The following is a 17,215-nucleotide window of genomic DNA, read 5'->3' as shown; positions in this document are numbered from 1 at the left end:
CACCAACCACACACACACACAACAACACACCCACACACCCACACACACACACACACACACAACACACACACACACACCCACACACATCACACACACACACACACACACACAGCACACACACACACACACACACACACACCACACAACACAACAACACACACACACACGATACCCTGTTACATCTGCCCTATTGAGCACCAGATAGTTTTATGAAAGTGCTTATGAAGGCTTAATGAAGGCTCTATAAAGCCTTTATTAAGCTGCAGGTGAACACCTCCCGTCTCCACGGAGACAAACCCCCGCTGTTTTACAAGCCATTTGTGAATTGCCATTTAGCAGACTTTTTTAAATTTTTTATTACACAGTTTTTATAACATTTTTATATGTGTGAGTATATTTTACGTACTGGTGGCCCCGGGGAATCGAACCCACAATCCTGGTGTTGCAAGCACCATGCTCTAACCAGCTGAGCCTAACAGGACCAGGGAACGAGCACCGCTTCCTATCACACTCTACACCGTCACCGTCTGAGTGGAGCATCAGCTTTCTGCTGTCATTGTTAGCATACGATAACCGCGTTGGGTACAAAGTCCTTTTTCTGGAAGGATGTGAGGCTGCATACAGCATTTTTACATTTAAAATAAATTTATATACACTGCTCAAAAAAATAAAGGAACACTTAAACAACACAATGTAACTCCAAGTCAATCACACTTCTATGAAATCAACACTGCCACTTAGGAAGCAACACTGATGACAATTTACATTTCACATGCTGGTGCAAATGGAATAGACAAAAAAAGTGGAAATTATAAGCAATTAGCAAGACACCCCAAAAAAGAGTGATTCTGCAGGTTGGACCACAGCACCACTTCTCAGTTCCTATGCTTCCTGGCTGATGGTTTTGGTCACTTTTGAAATGCTGGCGTGCTCTCACTGCTAGTGGTAGCATGGCAGACGGAGTCTACAACCCAACAAACAAGTGGCTCAGGTAGTGCAGTTTCATCCAGGATGGCACATCAATGTGAGCTGTGGCAAAAAAGGTTTGCTGTGGTCTGTCAGCGTAGTGTCGAGCATGGAGGCGCTACCAGGAGACAGGCCATACATCAGGAGACGTGGAGGAGGCCGTAGGAGGGCAACAACCCAGCAGCAGGACCACTACCTCCGCCTTTGTGCAAGGAGGTGCACTGCCAAAGCCCTGCAAAAATGACCTCCAGCAGGCCACAAATGTGCATATGTCAGCATTATGGTCTCACAGGGTCTGAGGATCTCATCTCGGTACCTAATTTGCAGTCAGGCTACTCTGGCGAGCACATGGAGGCTGTGCGGCCCCCCAAAGAAATGCCACCACCCACACCATGACTGACCCACGCCAACCGGTCATGCTGAGGATGTTGCAGGCAGCAGAACCATCTCCACGGCGTCTCCAGACTCTGTCACGTCTGTCACATGTGCTCATGTGCTCAGTGTGAAACCTGCTTTCAATCTGTGAAGAGCACAGGGCCCAGTGGCGAAATTTGCCAATCTTGGTGTTCCTGCAAATGCAAACGTCCTGCACGTGTTGGGCTGTAAGCAAAACCCCCACCTGGGACGTCGGCCCTCATACCACCCTCATGGAGTCTGTTTCTGACCGTTTTGAGCAGACACATGCACATTTGTGGCCTGCTGGAGGTCATTTTGCAGGGCGCTGGCAGTGCACCTCCTTGCACAAAGGCGGAGGTAGCGGTCCTGCTGCTGGGTTGTTGCCCTCCTACGCCTCCTCCACGTCTCCTGATGTACTGGCCTGTCTCCTGGTAGCGCCTCATGCTCTGGACACTACGCTGACAGCACACAGCAAACCTTTTTTGCCACAGCTCGCATTGAGTGCCATCCTGGATGAACTGCACTACCTGAGCCACTTGTGTGGGTTGTAGACTCCGTCTCATGCTACCACTAGAGTGAGAGCACCGCCAGCATTCAAAAGTGACCAAAACATCAGCCAGGAAGCAGAAACTGAGAAGTGGTCTGTGGTCACCACCTGACAGAATCACTCCTTATTGGGGGTGTCTTGCTAATTGCCTATAAATTCCACCTTTTGTCTATTCCATTTGCACAACAGCATGTGAAATTTATTGTCAATCAGTGTTGCTTCCTAAGTGGACAGTTTGATTTCACAGAAGTGTGATTGACTTGGAGTTACCTTGTGTTGTTTAAGTGTTCCCTTTATTTTTTTGAGCAGTGTATATTTTATTTTTATTTTAGTTATTTAGCAGATTGTCTTATGCAGAGTGACTTACAGTTAGTGCAGTCATTTTAAGGTAGGTCGATGAGACAACCACATTTCCCACCCCCCATTTCAATGCATTCATTTATTCAGCCTCCGTGTGTGTTACTTTAATCACGTCTCTGATGGACAGAATAGTAGACAGAAAGGAAGGAAGACAGAGAAAGAGGAGAGAGAAAGAGAAGGAAGAGAGACAGAGAAAAGGAGAGAGAAAGAGAAGGGAGAGACAAGAAAGAGGAGAGAGAAAGGGAGAGAGGAGAGAGAAAGGGAGAGAGGGAGAGAGAAAGAGAAGGGAGAGACAGAGAAAGAGGAAGAGAAAGGAGAGAGGAGGAGAGAAAGGGAGAGGGAGAGAGAAAGGGAGAGACAGAAAAAGAGGAGAGAAAGAGAAGGGAGAGACAGAGAAAGAGAGAGAAGAGAAAGGGAGAGACAGAAAAAGAAGGAGAGAGAAAGAGAAGGGAGTGACAGAGAAGAGGACAGAGAAGGGAGAGAGGGAGAGAAAGGGAGAAGGAGAGAGAAAGGGAGAGACAGAAAAAGAGGGGAGAGAAAGAGAAGGGAGAGAGAGAAAGAGGAGAGAGAAAGGGAGAGAGGAGAGAGAAAAGGGAGAGACAGAAAAAGAGGAGAGAGAAAGAGGAGGGAGAGAAGAGGAGAGAGAAAGAGAAGGGAGAGACAGAGAAAGGGAGAGAGAGAAAGGAGAGAGAGAGAAAGGAGAGAGAGAGAAAGAGAAGGGAGAACAGAGAAAGGGAGAGAGAGAAAGGAGAGAGAGAGAAAGAGGAGAGGAGGATGTGATCGGACAGATTAATTAAAAGAGAGAGAGAGAGGGTCTGCCGGGTCTCTATGGGTCATTAGACGTGTTTGGAACGGGCACGTTGAGTCTGCGCTGCCCGACACACACACACCACACCACACCACACACACACACACACACACACAACCACACACACACACACACACACACACACACACACACACACACACACACACACACCCACACACACACCACACACACAACACACACACACACACACACACACAGAGAGAGAGAGAGCGGCTTGCCTCACAGACCAAGCACATCCATCAATGGCCCACAGGCCTTGCTGGCCCTCCGCCCAGCTCTCCTACTGACGTCAGAAACAACCTCCTGGGACCAGCGCAGCCTGAATGGGGGCAGGCTGTGTGTGTGTGTGCAGGCTGTGTGTGTGTGGGAGGCTGTGTGGTGTGTGGGCAGGCGTGTGTGTGTGGGCAGGCTGTGTGTGTGTGGCAGGCTGTGTGTGTGTGGGCAGGCTGTGTGTGTGTGGGCAGGCTGTGTGTGTGTGGGCAGGCTGTGTGTGTGTGGGCAGGCTGTGGTGTGTGGGGCAGGCTGTGTGTGTGTGTGCAGGCTGTGTGTGTGTGTGGGCAGGCGTTGTGTGTGTGTGTGTGTGGTTGTATTGTTGTGTGTTGGCTGGTGTGTGTGTGCAGGCTGTGTGGTGGTGTGTGCAGGCTGTGTGTGTGTGGGCAGGCTGTGTGTGTGTGGGCAGGCTGTGTGTTGTGGGCAGGCTGTGTGTGTGTGCAGGCGTGTGTGTGTGTGCAGGCTGTGTGTGTGTGGGGCAGGCTGTGTGTGTGTGTGCAGGCTGTGTGTGTGGGCAGGCTGTGTGTGTGTGGCAGGCTGTGTGTGTGTGGGCAGGCTGTGTGTGGTGGGCAGGCTGTGTGTGTGTGTGCAGGCTGTGTGTGTGTTGTGTGCAGGCTGTGTGTGTGTGTGCAGGCTGTGGTGTGTGTGGCGGCTGTGTGTGTGTGTTGCAGGCGTGTGTGTGTGTGCGTTTGTATTTGTGTGTGCGAGTGCTGGTAGATTTGTCGCATTTTAGAGCGTTTTCTTTTTTTCTACATGAGGGCTACAGTCTAGAGTCGTGTTGCCAGCCATGCGGATAGGGTAGAGCAGGGTAGAGCACATGAGGACTACAGTCTAGAGTCATGTTGCCAGCCATGCGGATAGGGTGGAACAGGATAGGGTTGCAGGGTAGAATAGGGTAGGTTAGGGTGGTGGTGGGTTAGGTGTTATGGTAGGGAGTGACAGTATAGGGTGGAAAAGGATAAGGTAAAATAAGGTTGGGTAGGGTAGGATAAGGTTGGGTAGGGGAAGGGAAGTAGCGTAAGGTAAAATAAGGTAGGGTAGAAAAAGTTAGGTAGGGTAGTGTAAAATAAGGTAGGGTAGGATAAGGTTGGGTAGGGTAAGGTAAAATAAGTAGGGTAAGGTGAAATAGGGTAGGGTAAGGTAGGGTAGGATAATTTTTTTTTTTTTTAAAGGGCCTGCATCCCGGAGTCGCTCTTCACTGTTGACGTTGAGACTGGTGTTTTGCGGGTACTATTTAATGGAGCTGCCAGTTGAGGACTTGTGAGGCGTCTGTTTCTCAAACTAGACACTAATGTACTTGTTCTCTTGTGGCACCGGGCCTCCCACTCCTCTTTCTATTCTGGTTAGAGCCAGTTTCGCTGTTCTGTGAAAGGAGTAGTACACAGCGTGACCCCAGGCGTTTGAACGGTAGTGTATATATATAGGATATATATATATATATATATATAGAATAAAACACATATCACAAACAGAGAGACAACACAACACTACATAAAGAGAGACCTAAAACGACAACATGGCAAGGCAGATAAGGTAGGGTAGGATAAGGCAAGGTAGGGTAGGGTAGGTAGGGTAGGATAAAGGGTAGGGTAGGATAAGCAAGGTAGGGTAGGGTAATGGCAAGGTAGGGTGAGGGTAAGGTAGGGTAGGATAAGTGGTAGGATAGGGCAAGGTAGGGTAGGGTAGGGCAAGGTAAGGTAGGATAGGCAAGGTAGGTAGGGACGTAGGTAAGGGTAGGAAATAACGGCAAGGTAGAGTGGGTAAGGCAAGGTAGGTAGGATAAGGCAAGGTAGGGTAGGGTAGGGTAGGGTAAGGTAGGGGGATAAGGCAAGGTAGGGTAGGGTAGGGTAAGGTAGGGTAAGGTAAGGTAGGGTAGCTAGGTGCTGTCTTTACAGCGCTGGGTCTCTCTAAGATGGCCTCTATTAGGCTATGCTGAGAGAGGGCTGACTCAGAGCTTGGATCAGATTTGAGAACACACACACACGCCTCACAAGACTCTCTGTGACCGTGTGGTAACTCTGGGTCACGAGACCAAGACTCTCTGTGACCGTGTGTGTCACCTCTGGGTCTCAAACAAGACTCTCTGTGACTGTGTGGTCACTCTGGGTCACAGACAAGACTCTTCTGTGACTGTGTGGTCACTCTGGTCTCAGAAAGACTCTCTGTGACTGTGTGGTCACTCTGGGTCCACAGACAAAACTCTCTGTGACCGTGTGGTCACTCTGGGTCACAACACAAAGACTCTCTGTGACTGTGTAGTCACTCTGGGTCACAGACAAGACTCTCTGTGACTGTGTAGTCACTCTGGTCACAGACAAGACTCTCTGTGACCGTGTGGTCACTCCTGGATCACAGACAAGGACTCTCTGTGACCGTGTGGTCACTCTGGGGACACAGACAAGTCTCTCTGTGACTGTGTAGTCACTCTGGGTCTCAGACAGTCTCTCTGTGACTGTGTGGTCACTCTGGGTCTCCAGACAAGACTCTCTGTGACCGTGTGGTCACTCTGGATCACAGACAAGACTCTCTGTGACCGTGTGGTCACTCTGGTCTCAAACAAGACTCTCTGTGACTGTGTGGTCACTCTGGGTCACAGACAAGACTCTCTGTGACTGTGTGGTCACTCTGGGTCTCAGACAAGACTCTCTGTGACTGTGTGGTCACTCTGGTCACAGACAAGACTCTCTGTGATTGTGTGGGTCACTCTGGGTCTCAGACAAGACTCTCTGTGACTGTGGTGGTCACTCTGGGTCTCAGATAAGACTCTCTGTGACTGTGTGGTTCACTCTGGGTCACAGAACAAGATTCTCTTTGACTGTGTGTCACTCTGGGTCACAGACAAGACTCTCTGTGACTGTGTGGTCACTCTGGGTCACAGACAAGACTCTCTGTGACCGTGTGGTCAACTCTGGGTCACAGACAAGACTCTCTGTGACCGTGTGGTCACTCTGGGTCACAGACAAGATTCTCTGTGGACTGTGTGGTCACTCTGGGTCACAGACAAGATTCTCTTACGTGTGGTCATCTGGGTCACAGACAAGACCTTCTGTGACTGTGTGGTCACTCTGGTCACAGACAAGACTCTCTGTGACCGTGTGGTCACTCTGTCACAGACAAGACTCTCTGTGACCGTCGTGGTCCACCTCTGGGTCACAGACAAGACTTTCTGTGACGTGTGGTCACTCTGGGTCACAGACAAGACCTCTCTGTTGACCGTTGTGGTCACTCTGGGTCACAGACAAGACTCTCTGTGACCGTGTGGTCACTCTGCGGTCACAGACAAGACTTTCTGTGACCTTGTAAAGCACCTCTGGGTCACAGACAAGACTCTCTGTGACCGTGTGGTCACTCTGGGTCACAGACAAGACTCTCTTGACTTGTGTCACTCTGGGTCACAGACAAGACTCTCTGTGACTGTGTTGGTCACTCTGGGTCACAGAACAAGACTCTCTGTGACTGTGTGGTCACTCCATGGGTCTCAGATAAGACTCTCTTGTGACTGTGTGGTCACTCTGGGTCACAGACCACTCCTCTTGATCTCTCCTGTGTGTGTGTGTTACCTGCAGGCAGACTACCGCTGCTCTTTCTCCTCTTGTGCCATCTGTCCAGCGTCTCTGAACTCACGCTCTCCGATACAAACTCGTCCAGCATCTGAGGGTGAACGGAGAGATACGCCTTCACTTGGTCGTCCGTCAGACCTGCAACACAAAAGACAGAGGAGGACATGAGCTCTTTCATTCATTCAATACATATTTTATTCATGGTATATATTTAATTCATTCATTACATCATTCATTCATTATACATTTCATTCATTCATTACATCAATCATTCATTACCTATTTCATTCATTATATATTTAATTCATTCATTACATAAATCATTCATTACATATTTCATTCATTATATATTTCATTCATTCATTACATGAATCATTCATTACATATTTCATTCATTCATTACATCATTCATTTATTATATTTTATTTATTTACTCATTACATCATTAATTTGTTAAATCACTCATTCAATAATGTATTTTATATTACCTCTTTCATTTATTAATTCATTGTATATTTAATTCATCTATCTTTTGGCAGAAAACACCAAGACAGAAAAAGAGGAGGATTTCAGATGTTTGACCGAGAGCGATACAGCTTCATGTAAACACATAACACAACGTCCCAGGTGACATCGCTGATTCATATCATGACGTCATGACAACCAGTTTTTTGTCCTCCGGGACGGTGGCGACCAAGGCAGTGGAGGTAGTGCCACTGGGGCTCTGGGGAGAGGAGGCCCGACAGAGGCAGCTAGACGAAGGAGGGGAAAGAGGGCTGGAGTGTTGCTTAATGGGCAATTAGGTTGTTGAGAGCTGCTGTTTATTATGTGTGTTGTCGGGGACGACGGGGAGAACAACCATTGGCCAGGACATCACTGACTGTCTGTACTGTCCTCTCTCTCTCTCTGTGTGTGTGTGTGTGTGTGTGTGCGTGTGCGTGTGTGTGTGTGTTTTGTAAGTATTGAGACTAGCGATTCTGCGCCAAGTTTTCTGAATAACCCACCCGTGTTTTGTACACCACCCGGTTTCACACCACCCGGTTTGACACCACCCGGTTTGACACCACCCGGTTTCACACCACCCGGTTTCACACCACCCGGTTTGACATAACCCGGTTTGACACCACCCGGTTTGACACCACCCGGTTTTACACCACCCAGTTTTACACCACCCGGTTTCACACCACCCGGTTTCACACCACCCGGCTTTACACCACCCGGTTTCACACCACCCGGTTTTACACCACCCGGTTTCACACCACCCGGTTTTACACCACCCGGTTTTACACCACCCGGTTTTACACCACCCGGTTTTACACCACCCGGTTTCAAACCACCCGGTTTCACACCACCTGTTTTGTAGACAGAACAAAATAAATGCTGACTATGCCCATGCCACACATTCTTCCCTCAGCAACCGACCGTGTCATTGGAGGGGACTGGATGTGTGACATCCATAGAGACAGTTATAGGACTCACACTTAGATATAACCCATTTTTTACACAGACATTGCCATTGAGGGCTTCCACCATTTTAAAGTAGTCAATTGGGCCGGCGTTTCCTATGGGTTGGGATCAGACAACGACCAGAGCATTGTCTACTTCTTCAACTTGGGTGCTATACTTGAATTGTTAGATATTACTGCACCGTTGGAGCTAGGAACACAAGCATTTCGTTACATCCGCAATAACATCTGCTAAATATTTTGATCTCTATGGTAACGTCACAACATAGAGGACCAGACAGGAAGGTTTCTGTCACTCATAGAGAATAAGGAAGATATCTAGTTTGGGTCAGAGCCATGTATTTAGAGAGTGTTTCTGCAGTATTGATGCATACATTTCTTGACCTAGGAAAAAAGGAGGATATCTACTGTAGTTTGGGTTCCCGAAGTAGTCAAGTCCGAAATATATCCAAATTAAATCCAACTTTATTTAAAATGTGTTTAAGAATCGTTCCAGACTCTCTCCCTCCTCTCTCTCTCAATACAGCACTGTACAGCACTTCGAGATATTAGCTGATGTACGAAGGGCTATATAAAATAAACTTGATTTGATTTGAATAAAAGAGTACATCAAAACACCACAGGACATCTAAAATACCATTACCCAGCTAACACATAACGTTCTGAGAACCATCTGTGTCTTAGAGCGTGGTGAGAGCGTGGTTGTCCTAATGACTATTATGTATACAACTTTCCCACAACTTTCTGGGTGCAGAACAGTTGCTTAGCTTTGGAACATTCTGAGCAAATTTAAAACAATTAAAAACAGTTCAGTATTAATGAGGTTAGTGCAGTAGGCTATAGGCCCAATACATTATCCCAATACATTATCACTGCATATTGGCTTTACTTGAATTTACCTACCAATGCATTGTTGTTCGGGACATTTAAAAATATATATATTTCTACATTTGAGGTAGGCTATACGATCACACCGGTAATAGATCCGTTGTTGTATTACTTTTGAGGCACATCTGAGTGAGCATACATTTAAATAATTCGCTTTTTATTTTACTGGGCTGATGGTGCCTGCATCTCATGGTCAGTCTCAGCAGAGGGAGAGCAGCAGACTGAGGGTCCGTCTCAGCAGAGGGAGAGAGCAGCAGACTGAGGGGTCCGTCTCAGTGGAGGGAGAGAGCAGCAGGCTGATGGTCAGTCTCAGCAGAGGGAGAGAGCAGCAGACTGAGGGTCAGTCTCAGCGGAGGGAAGAGCAGCAGACTGAGGCGTCCGTCTCAGCAGAGGAGAAGAGCAGCAGACTGAGGTCAGTCGTCAGCAGAGGAGAGGAGCAGCAGACTGAGGGGTCCGTCTCAGCAGAGGGAGGAGCAGCAGACTGAGGGTCAGTCTCAGCAAGGAGGAGAGCAGCAGACTGAGGGTCAGTCTCAGCAGAGGGAGAGAGCAGCAGACTGAGGGCTCTGTCTCAGCAGAGGGAGAGAGCAGCAGACTGAGGGTCCGTCTCAGCTCAGGGGAGGAGGCAACAGCCTGAGGGTCCGTCTCTCTACATCCCTTCCGTTCTCCCTTTCCTCCACTGACACTGACCAAAGGGACACCGTCTTCCAGCCGATGGCGACTCGAGTCACACCACATTATTTCTGCCTCATGCACCAATTCATGTTGTTACTCCTATGAACAGAGAAAGTGAAATATTCCTCGATATTAAAAAAGACACAAACCACTAATGGCAACACACAAGCCTGTAGATACACTGTCCTACTCATTCATTACTGCTGCACTGCTTGTGTTAGGTCGGAGTGGAAATAGGGTGCGCATTTTATGGGCTATAAAAGTGTTGATATACAAAGTGTTGACAGTGCTGAGTAACAACTTAAACAGGAAGTCACTCATAAAAACAGCAGGTTTTTTTTCTGTATTTGTTGACGTTTCTCTCTATCGTGGTTTTAAACGTTTTGAAATCTTTCAGTCTGAAATTTGCTGTAGATTTATTTTATGTCTGCTATTGTACTGCAGACATGGTAAGCTGAGCCATCCGATTGGCCAGCAGTAGGTTTATAGTGCACTTTATTTGCTCTCTGGGCCCGCCAGACATGGTCATCTGAGCCATCCGATTGGCCAGCGGTATTTTATAGTGCATTTGATTTGCTACTGGGCCCGCCAGACACGGTCATCTGAGCCATCCGATTGGCCAGCGTATTTATAGTGCATTTGATTTGCTCTCGGGCCACCAGAACGGTCATCTGAGCCATCCGATTGGCAGCGGTATTTTATAGTGCATTTGATTTGCTCTCTGGGCCCACCAGACACGGTCATCTGAGCCATTCGATTGGCCAGCGGTATTTTATAGTGCATTTGATTTGCTCACTGGGACCGCCAGACACGGTCATCTGAGCCATCCGATTGGCCAGCAGTAGGTTTATAGTGCACTTTATTTGCTCTCTGGGCCCAGTTTATACCTTCAGATATAAGAAATGTTCAAAATGGCAACAGTTCTCCTACCCAGAGCTCAGGGCAGCTGAATCTGGTGCACCTAACACCAACAGCACAAGACTAAAATAAAGTAAAATAGGAACACAAGGCTTTATCATAGTTGTTTTTTACAGACCACTGCTCTAGAAAGTTGCGTGAAGTTCAATCTCGTGCTTCTCCCTGTGGGCTGATATATCTTCTGCACGGCAGTCCCGGGGTGGGAACATTGGAGTAGACAGAGAGAGTAGAGAGAGAGAGAGAGAGGGAGGAGAGAGAGAGTAGAGAGAATCTGTCGTTCTGTCTCTGAACAAGGCAGTTTATCCACTGTTCCCCGGTAGGCCGTCGTTGTAAATATGAATTTGTTCTTAACTGACTTGCCTAGTTAAATAAAAAAATAAAAAATGTCCACAGCCTTTGTGAACTCGTTTGTGCTAGTCATCTTACTTACAACCAGTTACTGACGCTAAACAGGCAGAAAAAAACGAACAAATTGGTAGGGAACAACTCAAAACTAAATGACCAAACTTTAACACACACAACGTCCAGAAGGATTAGCTGGTAACGTCGCTGAAGAAGATGGAGGAGGTGAAAAGGGGGAAACCTGGAGGACATCGCCTTAGGGGAGAAGGCCATATAAGGACGCAACATAACCTTAAATGTCCTTTATGTTGGCACCAAATCTGGAACGCTTGCCACTAACACCCATACAACCCTCTCATGGTAAATAACATTCAGATGTAAACCCCTTTGCCAGCACAATGGACCTTTCAGGGGCCAAGTCTCCGGCTGTCAGACCTGCACAGGGCGCCTGGGAGCACAGGGCGCCTGGGAGCACAGGGCGCCTGGGAGCACAGGGGGCCTGGGAGCACAGGGGGCCTGGGAGCACAGGGGGCCTGGGAGCACAGGGCGCCCGGGAGCACAGGGGCCCGGGAGCACAGGGGGCCCGGGAGCACAGGGGGCCTGGGAGCACAGGGGGCCTGGGAGCACAGGGGGCCTGGGAGCACAGGGGGCCTGGGAGCACAGGGGGCCTGGGAGCACAGGGGGCCTGGAAGCACAGGGGGCCTGGGAGCACAGGGCGCCTGGGAAAAACAGCTCCCTGCAGCAACGGGAATTGCCACGGGACCCCTGCCTAAGAGGCGAATGATCTCGGCAAACAGAGGATGTTTGGGGCAATGGGGAGCAACAAAGATTCTATTAACACATTACAGGCATTCCTAACCCTAACCCTCTCTGGTTCCTGGTATTCCTAACCCTCTTGTTCCTGGTATTCCTAACCCTCTGGTTCCTGTTATTCCTAACCCTCTCTGGTTCCTGTTATTCCTAACCCTCTCTGGTTCCTGTGGTTCCTGTTATTCCTAACCCTCTCTGGTTCCTGGTATTCCTTACCCTCTCTGGTTCCTGTTATTCCTACACCCTCTCTGGTTCCTGTTATTCCTAACCCTCTCTGGTTCTGTTATTCATAACCTCTCTGTTTCCTGTTATTCCTAACCCTCTCTGGTTCTGTTATTCCTAACCCTAACCCTCTCTGGTTCCTGTTATTCCTAACCCTCTCTGGTTCCTGTTATTCTAACCCTCTCTGGTTCCTGTTATTCCTAACCCTCTCTGTTTCCTGTTCTTCCTACCTAACCCTCTCTGGTTCCTGTTCTTCCTAACCCTCTCTGGTTCCTGTGTATTCCTAACCCTCTCTGGTTCCTGTTATTCCTAACCCTCTCCTGGTTCCTGTTATTCATAACCTCTCTGGTTCTGTTATTCCTAACCTAACCCTCTCTTGTTCCTGTTATTCCTAACCCTCTCTGGTTCCTGTTATTCCTAACCCTCTCTGATTCCTGTTATTCCTAACCCTCTCTGGTTCCTGTTATTCCTAACCCTACCTCTCTGGTTCCTGTTATTCCTACCCTCTCTGGTTCCTGTTATTCCTAACCCTCTCTGGTTCCTGTTATTCGTACCCTCTCTGGTTCCTGTTTATTCCTAACCCTCTCTGGTTCCTGTTATTCCTAACCCTCTCTGGTTCCTGTTATCCTCTAACCCTCTGGTTCTGTTATTCCTAACCTCTCTGGTTCCTGTTATTCTCTAACCCTCTCTGGTTCCTGGTATTCCCTAACCCTCTCTGGTTCCTGTTATTCCTAACCCTCTCTGGTTCCTGCTATTCATAACCCTAAACCCAAGTCATTCCCTCTCGGTTCCTGTTGGAAATAATTTGCAATACAATGCATGAGACCACAGTGACACAAAACTGTGGGATGTGTGTGTGTGTATGTGTGTGTGTGTGTGTGTCCACACGCACTGTGTGTGTATGGTTTGGCACAGTGACACTCTGAGCTGAAGGATGTGCGTCTCCCGGGTCGACTGACCAAGTCTCTTTGGTGCCGACCAAATATCAAAAGGCCTGGTTTGTAGTGTGTGTGTGTGTGTGTGGTTGTGTCTGGTGGTTAGATCTCCACAGCTACAGTAACACACTGTACACCACAGCTGCTGTGGTCCCCACTGGAAAGACGAGCCACGAATGAAAACGCGTGTGTGGTGTGTGTGTGTGGTGTGTGTGTGTGTGTGGTGTGTGTGGTGTGTGTGTGTGTGTGTGTGTTGTGTGTGTGTGTTGTGTGTGTGTGGTGTGTGTGTGTGTGTGTTGTGTGTGTGTGTGTGTGTGGACGTGTTTAACTATACTTGTGGGACCTGAATAGTCAACAAACATTTGACCAACTGGGGACAAGGTTATTTTCTAGGGGGTTTAGTGTTAGTTCACATTAGTGTTAGTTCACATTAGTGTTAGAATTAGGAGCTAGGGTTAAACATTAGTGTTAGGGTTACAATTAGGTTAGGAGCTAGGTTTTAGGGTAAAGTTTAGGGTTAGGGTTGGTTAGGGTTAGAATTAGGTTTAGGGTTAGGGTTAGGAGCTAAGGTTAGGTTTAGGGGTAAAGTTTAGGGTTAGGGTTAGGTTAGGGTTAGAATTAGGTTTAGGGTTAGGGTTAGGAGCTAGGAGCTAAGGTTAGGTTTAGGGTAAAGTTTAGGGTTAGTGTTAGGGTTAGGAGCTAAGGTTAGGTTTAGGGGTAAAGTTTAGGGTTAGTGTTAGGGTTAGGAGCTAGGTTAGGTTTAGGGGTAAAGTTTAGGGTTAGTGTTAGGGTTAGGAGCTAAGGTTAGGTTTAGGGGTAAAGTTTTAGGGTTAGGGTTAGGGTTAGGGTTAGGGTTAGATTAGGTTTAGGGTTAGGGTTAGGAGCTAGGAGCTAAGGTTAGGTTTAGGGGTAAAGTTTAGGTTAGTGTTAGGGTTAGGAGCTAAGGTTAGGTTTAGGGGTAAAGTTTAGGGTTAGTGTTAGGGTTAGGAGCTAAGGTTAGGTTTAGGGGTAAAGTTTAGGGTTAGTGTTAGGGTTAGGAGCTAAGTTAGGTTTAGGGTAAAGTTTAGGGTTAGGGTTAGGAGCTAGGGCTAAGGTTAGGTTTAGGGGTAAAGTTTAGGGTAGTGTTAGGGTTGGGTTAGAATTAGGTTTAGGGTTAGGGTTAGGAGCTAAGGTTAGGTTTAGGGGTAAAGTTTAGGGTTAGTGTTAGGGTTAGGGTTAGAATTAGGTTTAGGGTTAGGGTTAGGAGCTAGGAGCTAAGGTTAGGTTTAGGGTAAAGTTTAGGGTTAGTGTTAGGGTTAGGGTTAGAATTAGGTTTAGGGTTAGGAGCTAGGAGCTAAGGTTAGGTTTAGGGGTAAGTTTAGGGTTAGTGTTAGGGTTAGGGTTAGTAGGTTTAGGGTTGGTTAGGAGCTAAGGTTAGGTTTAGGGGTAAAGTTTAGGGTTAGTGTAGGGTTAGGGTTAGAATTAGGTTTAGGGTTAGGGTTAGGAGCTAGGAGCTAAGGTTAGGTTTAGGGGTAAAGTTTAGGGTTAGTGTTAGGGTTAGGGTTAGATAGGTTAGGGTTAGGGTTAGGAGCTAGGAGCTAAGGTTAGGTTTAGGGTAAAGTTTAGGTTAGTGTTAGGGTTAGGGTTAGAATTGGTTTAGGGTTGGGTTGGAGCTAAGGTTAGGTTTAGGGGTAAGTTTAGGGTTAGTGTTAGGGTTAGGGTTAGATTTAGGTTTAGGGTTAGGAGCTAAGGTTAGGTTTAGGGGTAAAGTTTAGGGTTAGTGTTAGGGTTAGGGTTAGAATTAGGTTTAGGGTTAGGAGCTAAGGTTAGGTTTAGGGGTAAAGTTTAGGGTTAGTGTTAGGGTTAGGGTTAGAATTAGGTTTAGGGTTAGGGTTAGGAGCTAGGAGCTAAGGTTAGGTTTAGGGGTAAAGTTTGGGTTAGTGTTAGGGTTAGGGTTAGAATTAGGTTTAGGGTTAGGGTTAGGAGCTAAGGTTAGGTTTAGGGGTAAAGTTTAGGGTTAGTGTTAGGGTTAGGGTAGAATTAGGTTTAGGGTTAGGGTTAGGAGCTAGGAGCTAGTTAGGTTTAGGGGTAAAGTTTAGGGGTTTAGGGTTAGGGTTAGAATTAGGTTTAGGGTTAGGGTAGAGCTAAGGTTAGGTTTAGGGGTAAAGTTTAGGGTTAGTGTTAGGGTTAGGGTTAGAATTAGGTTTAGGGTTAGGGAGGAGCTAAGGTTAGGTTTAGGGTAAAGTTAGGGTTAGTGTTAGGGTTAGGGTTAGAATTAGGTTTAGGGTTAAGGAGCTAAGGTTAGGTTTAGGGGTAAAGTTTAGGGTTAGTGTTAGGGTTAGGGTTAGAATTAGGTTTAGGGTTAGGGTTAGGAGCTAGGAGCTAAGGTTAGGTTTAGGGTAAAGTTAGGGTTAGTGTTAGGGTTAGGGTTAGAATTAGGTTTAGGGTTAGGGTTAGGAGCTAAGGAGCTAGGTTTAGGTTAGGGGTAAAGTTTAGGGTTAGTGTTAGGGTTAGGGTTAGAATTAGGTTTAGGGTTAGGGTTAGGAGCTAGAGCTAAGGTTAGGTTTAGGGGTAAAGTTTAGGGTTAGTGTTAGGGTTAGGGTTAGAATTAGGTTTAGGGTTAGGGTTTAGGAAGCTAAGGTTAGGTTTAGGGGTAAAGTTTAGGGTTAGTGTTAGGGTTAGGGTTAGAATTAGGTTTAGGGTTAGGGTTAGGAGCTAGGAGCTAAGGTTAGGTTAGGGGTAAGTTTTAGGGTTAGTGTTAGGGTTAGGTGTTAGAATTAGGTTTAGGGTTAGGGTTAGGAGCTAGGAGCTAAGGTTTAGGTTTAGGGGTAAAGTTTAGGGTTAGTGTTAGGGTTAGGGTTAGAATTAGGTTAGGGTTAGGGTTAGGAGCTAAGGTTAGGTTTAGGGGTAAAGTTTAGGTTAGTGTTAGGGTTAGGGTTAGAATTAGGTTAGGGTTAGGGTTAGGAGCTGAAGGTTAGGTTTAGGGTAAAGTTTAGGGTTTAGTGTAGGGTTAGGGTTAGAATTAGGTTAGGGTTAGGAGCTAGGTTAGGTTTAGGGGTAAAGTTTAGGGTTAGTGTTAGGGTTAGGGTTAGAATTAGGTTTAGGGTTAGGGTTAGGAGCTAAGGTTAGGTTTAGGGGTAAAGTTTAGGGTTAGTGTTAGGGTTAGGGTTAGAATTAGGTTTAGGGTTAGGGTTAGGAGCTAAGGTTAGGTTTAGGGGTAAAGTTTAGGGTTAGTGTTAGGGTTAGGGTTAGAATTAGGTTAGGGTTAGGGTTAGGTTAGGAGTAGGAGCTAAGGTTAGGTTTAGGGGTAAATTTAGGGTTAGGTTAGGGTTAGGGTTAGAATAGGTTTAGGGTAGGGTTAGGTAGGAGTTAAGGTTAGGTTTAGGGGTAAAGTTTAGGGTTAGTGTTAGGGTTAGGGTTTAGAATTAGTTAGGGTTAGGGTTAGGAGCTAGGAGCTAAGGTTAGGTTTAGGGGTAAAGTTTAGGGTTAGTGTTAGGGTTAGAATTAGGTTTAGGGTTAGGGTTAGGAAGCTAGGAGCTAAGGTTAGGTTTAGGGGTAAGTTTAGGGTTAGGTTAGGGTTAGGTTAGATTAGGTTAGGGTTAGGGTTAGGAGTAGGTTAGGTTTAGGGGGTAAAGTTTGGGTAGTGTTAGGGTTAGGGTAAGAATTAGGTTTAGGGTTAGGGTTAGGAGCTAGGTTTAGGTTTAGGGGTAAAGTTTAGGTTTAGGGTTTAGGGTTAGGGTTAGAATTAGGTTTAGGGTTAGGGTTAGAGCTAAGGTTAGGTTTAGGGGTAAAGTTTAGGGTTAGTGTTAGGGTTAGGGTTAGAATTAGGTTAGGGTTAGGGTTAGGAGCTAAGTTAGGTTTAGGGTAAAGTTTAGGGTTAGGGGTTAGGTTAGGGTTAAAATAGGTTAGGAGCTAGGTTTTAGGTTTAGGGTTAGGTTTTAAGGTTAGGTTATGGGTAAAGGTTAGGATTTAGTGTTAGGGTTAGAAATATCGGTGGATTAGGGTTAGGTTTAAGGTTAGGTTTTGGGGTAAAGTTTAGGGTTAGGGTTAGGAGC

The 17,215-nt window shown here is 46.9% G+C and overlaps 1 protein-coding gene across 1 annotated transcript in view; it reads right to left on the bottom strand.

The window, feature by feature from the left end:
• Window positions 1-17,215, bottom strand: part of LOC139024930 (cAMP and cAMP-inhibited cGMP 3',5'-cyclic phosphodiesterase 10A-like) — a 112,933-nt gene that overhangs the window by 68,110 nt on the left and 27,608 nt on the right. The window contains exon 2 of the mRNA XM_070439926.1: window positions 6,929-7,066. Within this exon, the coding sequence (XP_070296027.1) occupies window positions 6,929-7,066 (138 nt within the window). The remainder of the gene's footprint in view (window positions 1-6,928; window positions 7,067-17,215) is intronic.

Source organism: Salvelinus sp. IW2-2015, unplaced genomic scaffold (genome assembly GCF_002910315.2).
Source record: "Salvelinus sp. IW2-2015 unplaced genomic scaffold, ASM291031v2 Un_scaffold2037, whole genome shotgun sequence".
Classification (NCBI taxonomy): Eukaryota; Metazoa; Chordata; class Actinopteri; order Salmoniformes; family Salmonidae; genus Salvelinus; species Salvelinus sp. IW2-2015.
Note: the sequence above shows the minus strand (reverse complement) of the source record. Positions and strands in the feature narration are given on the sequence as shown.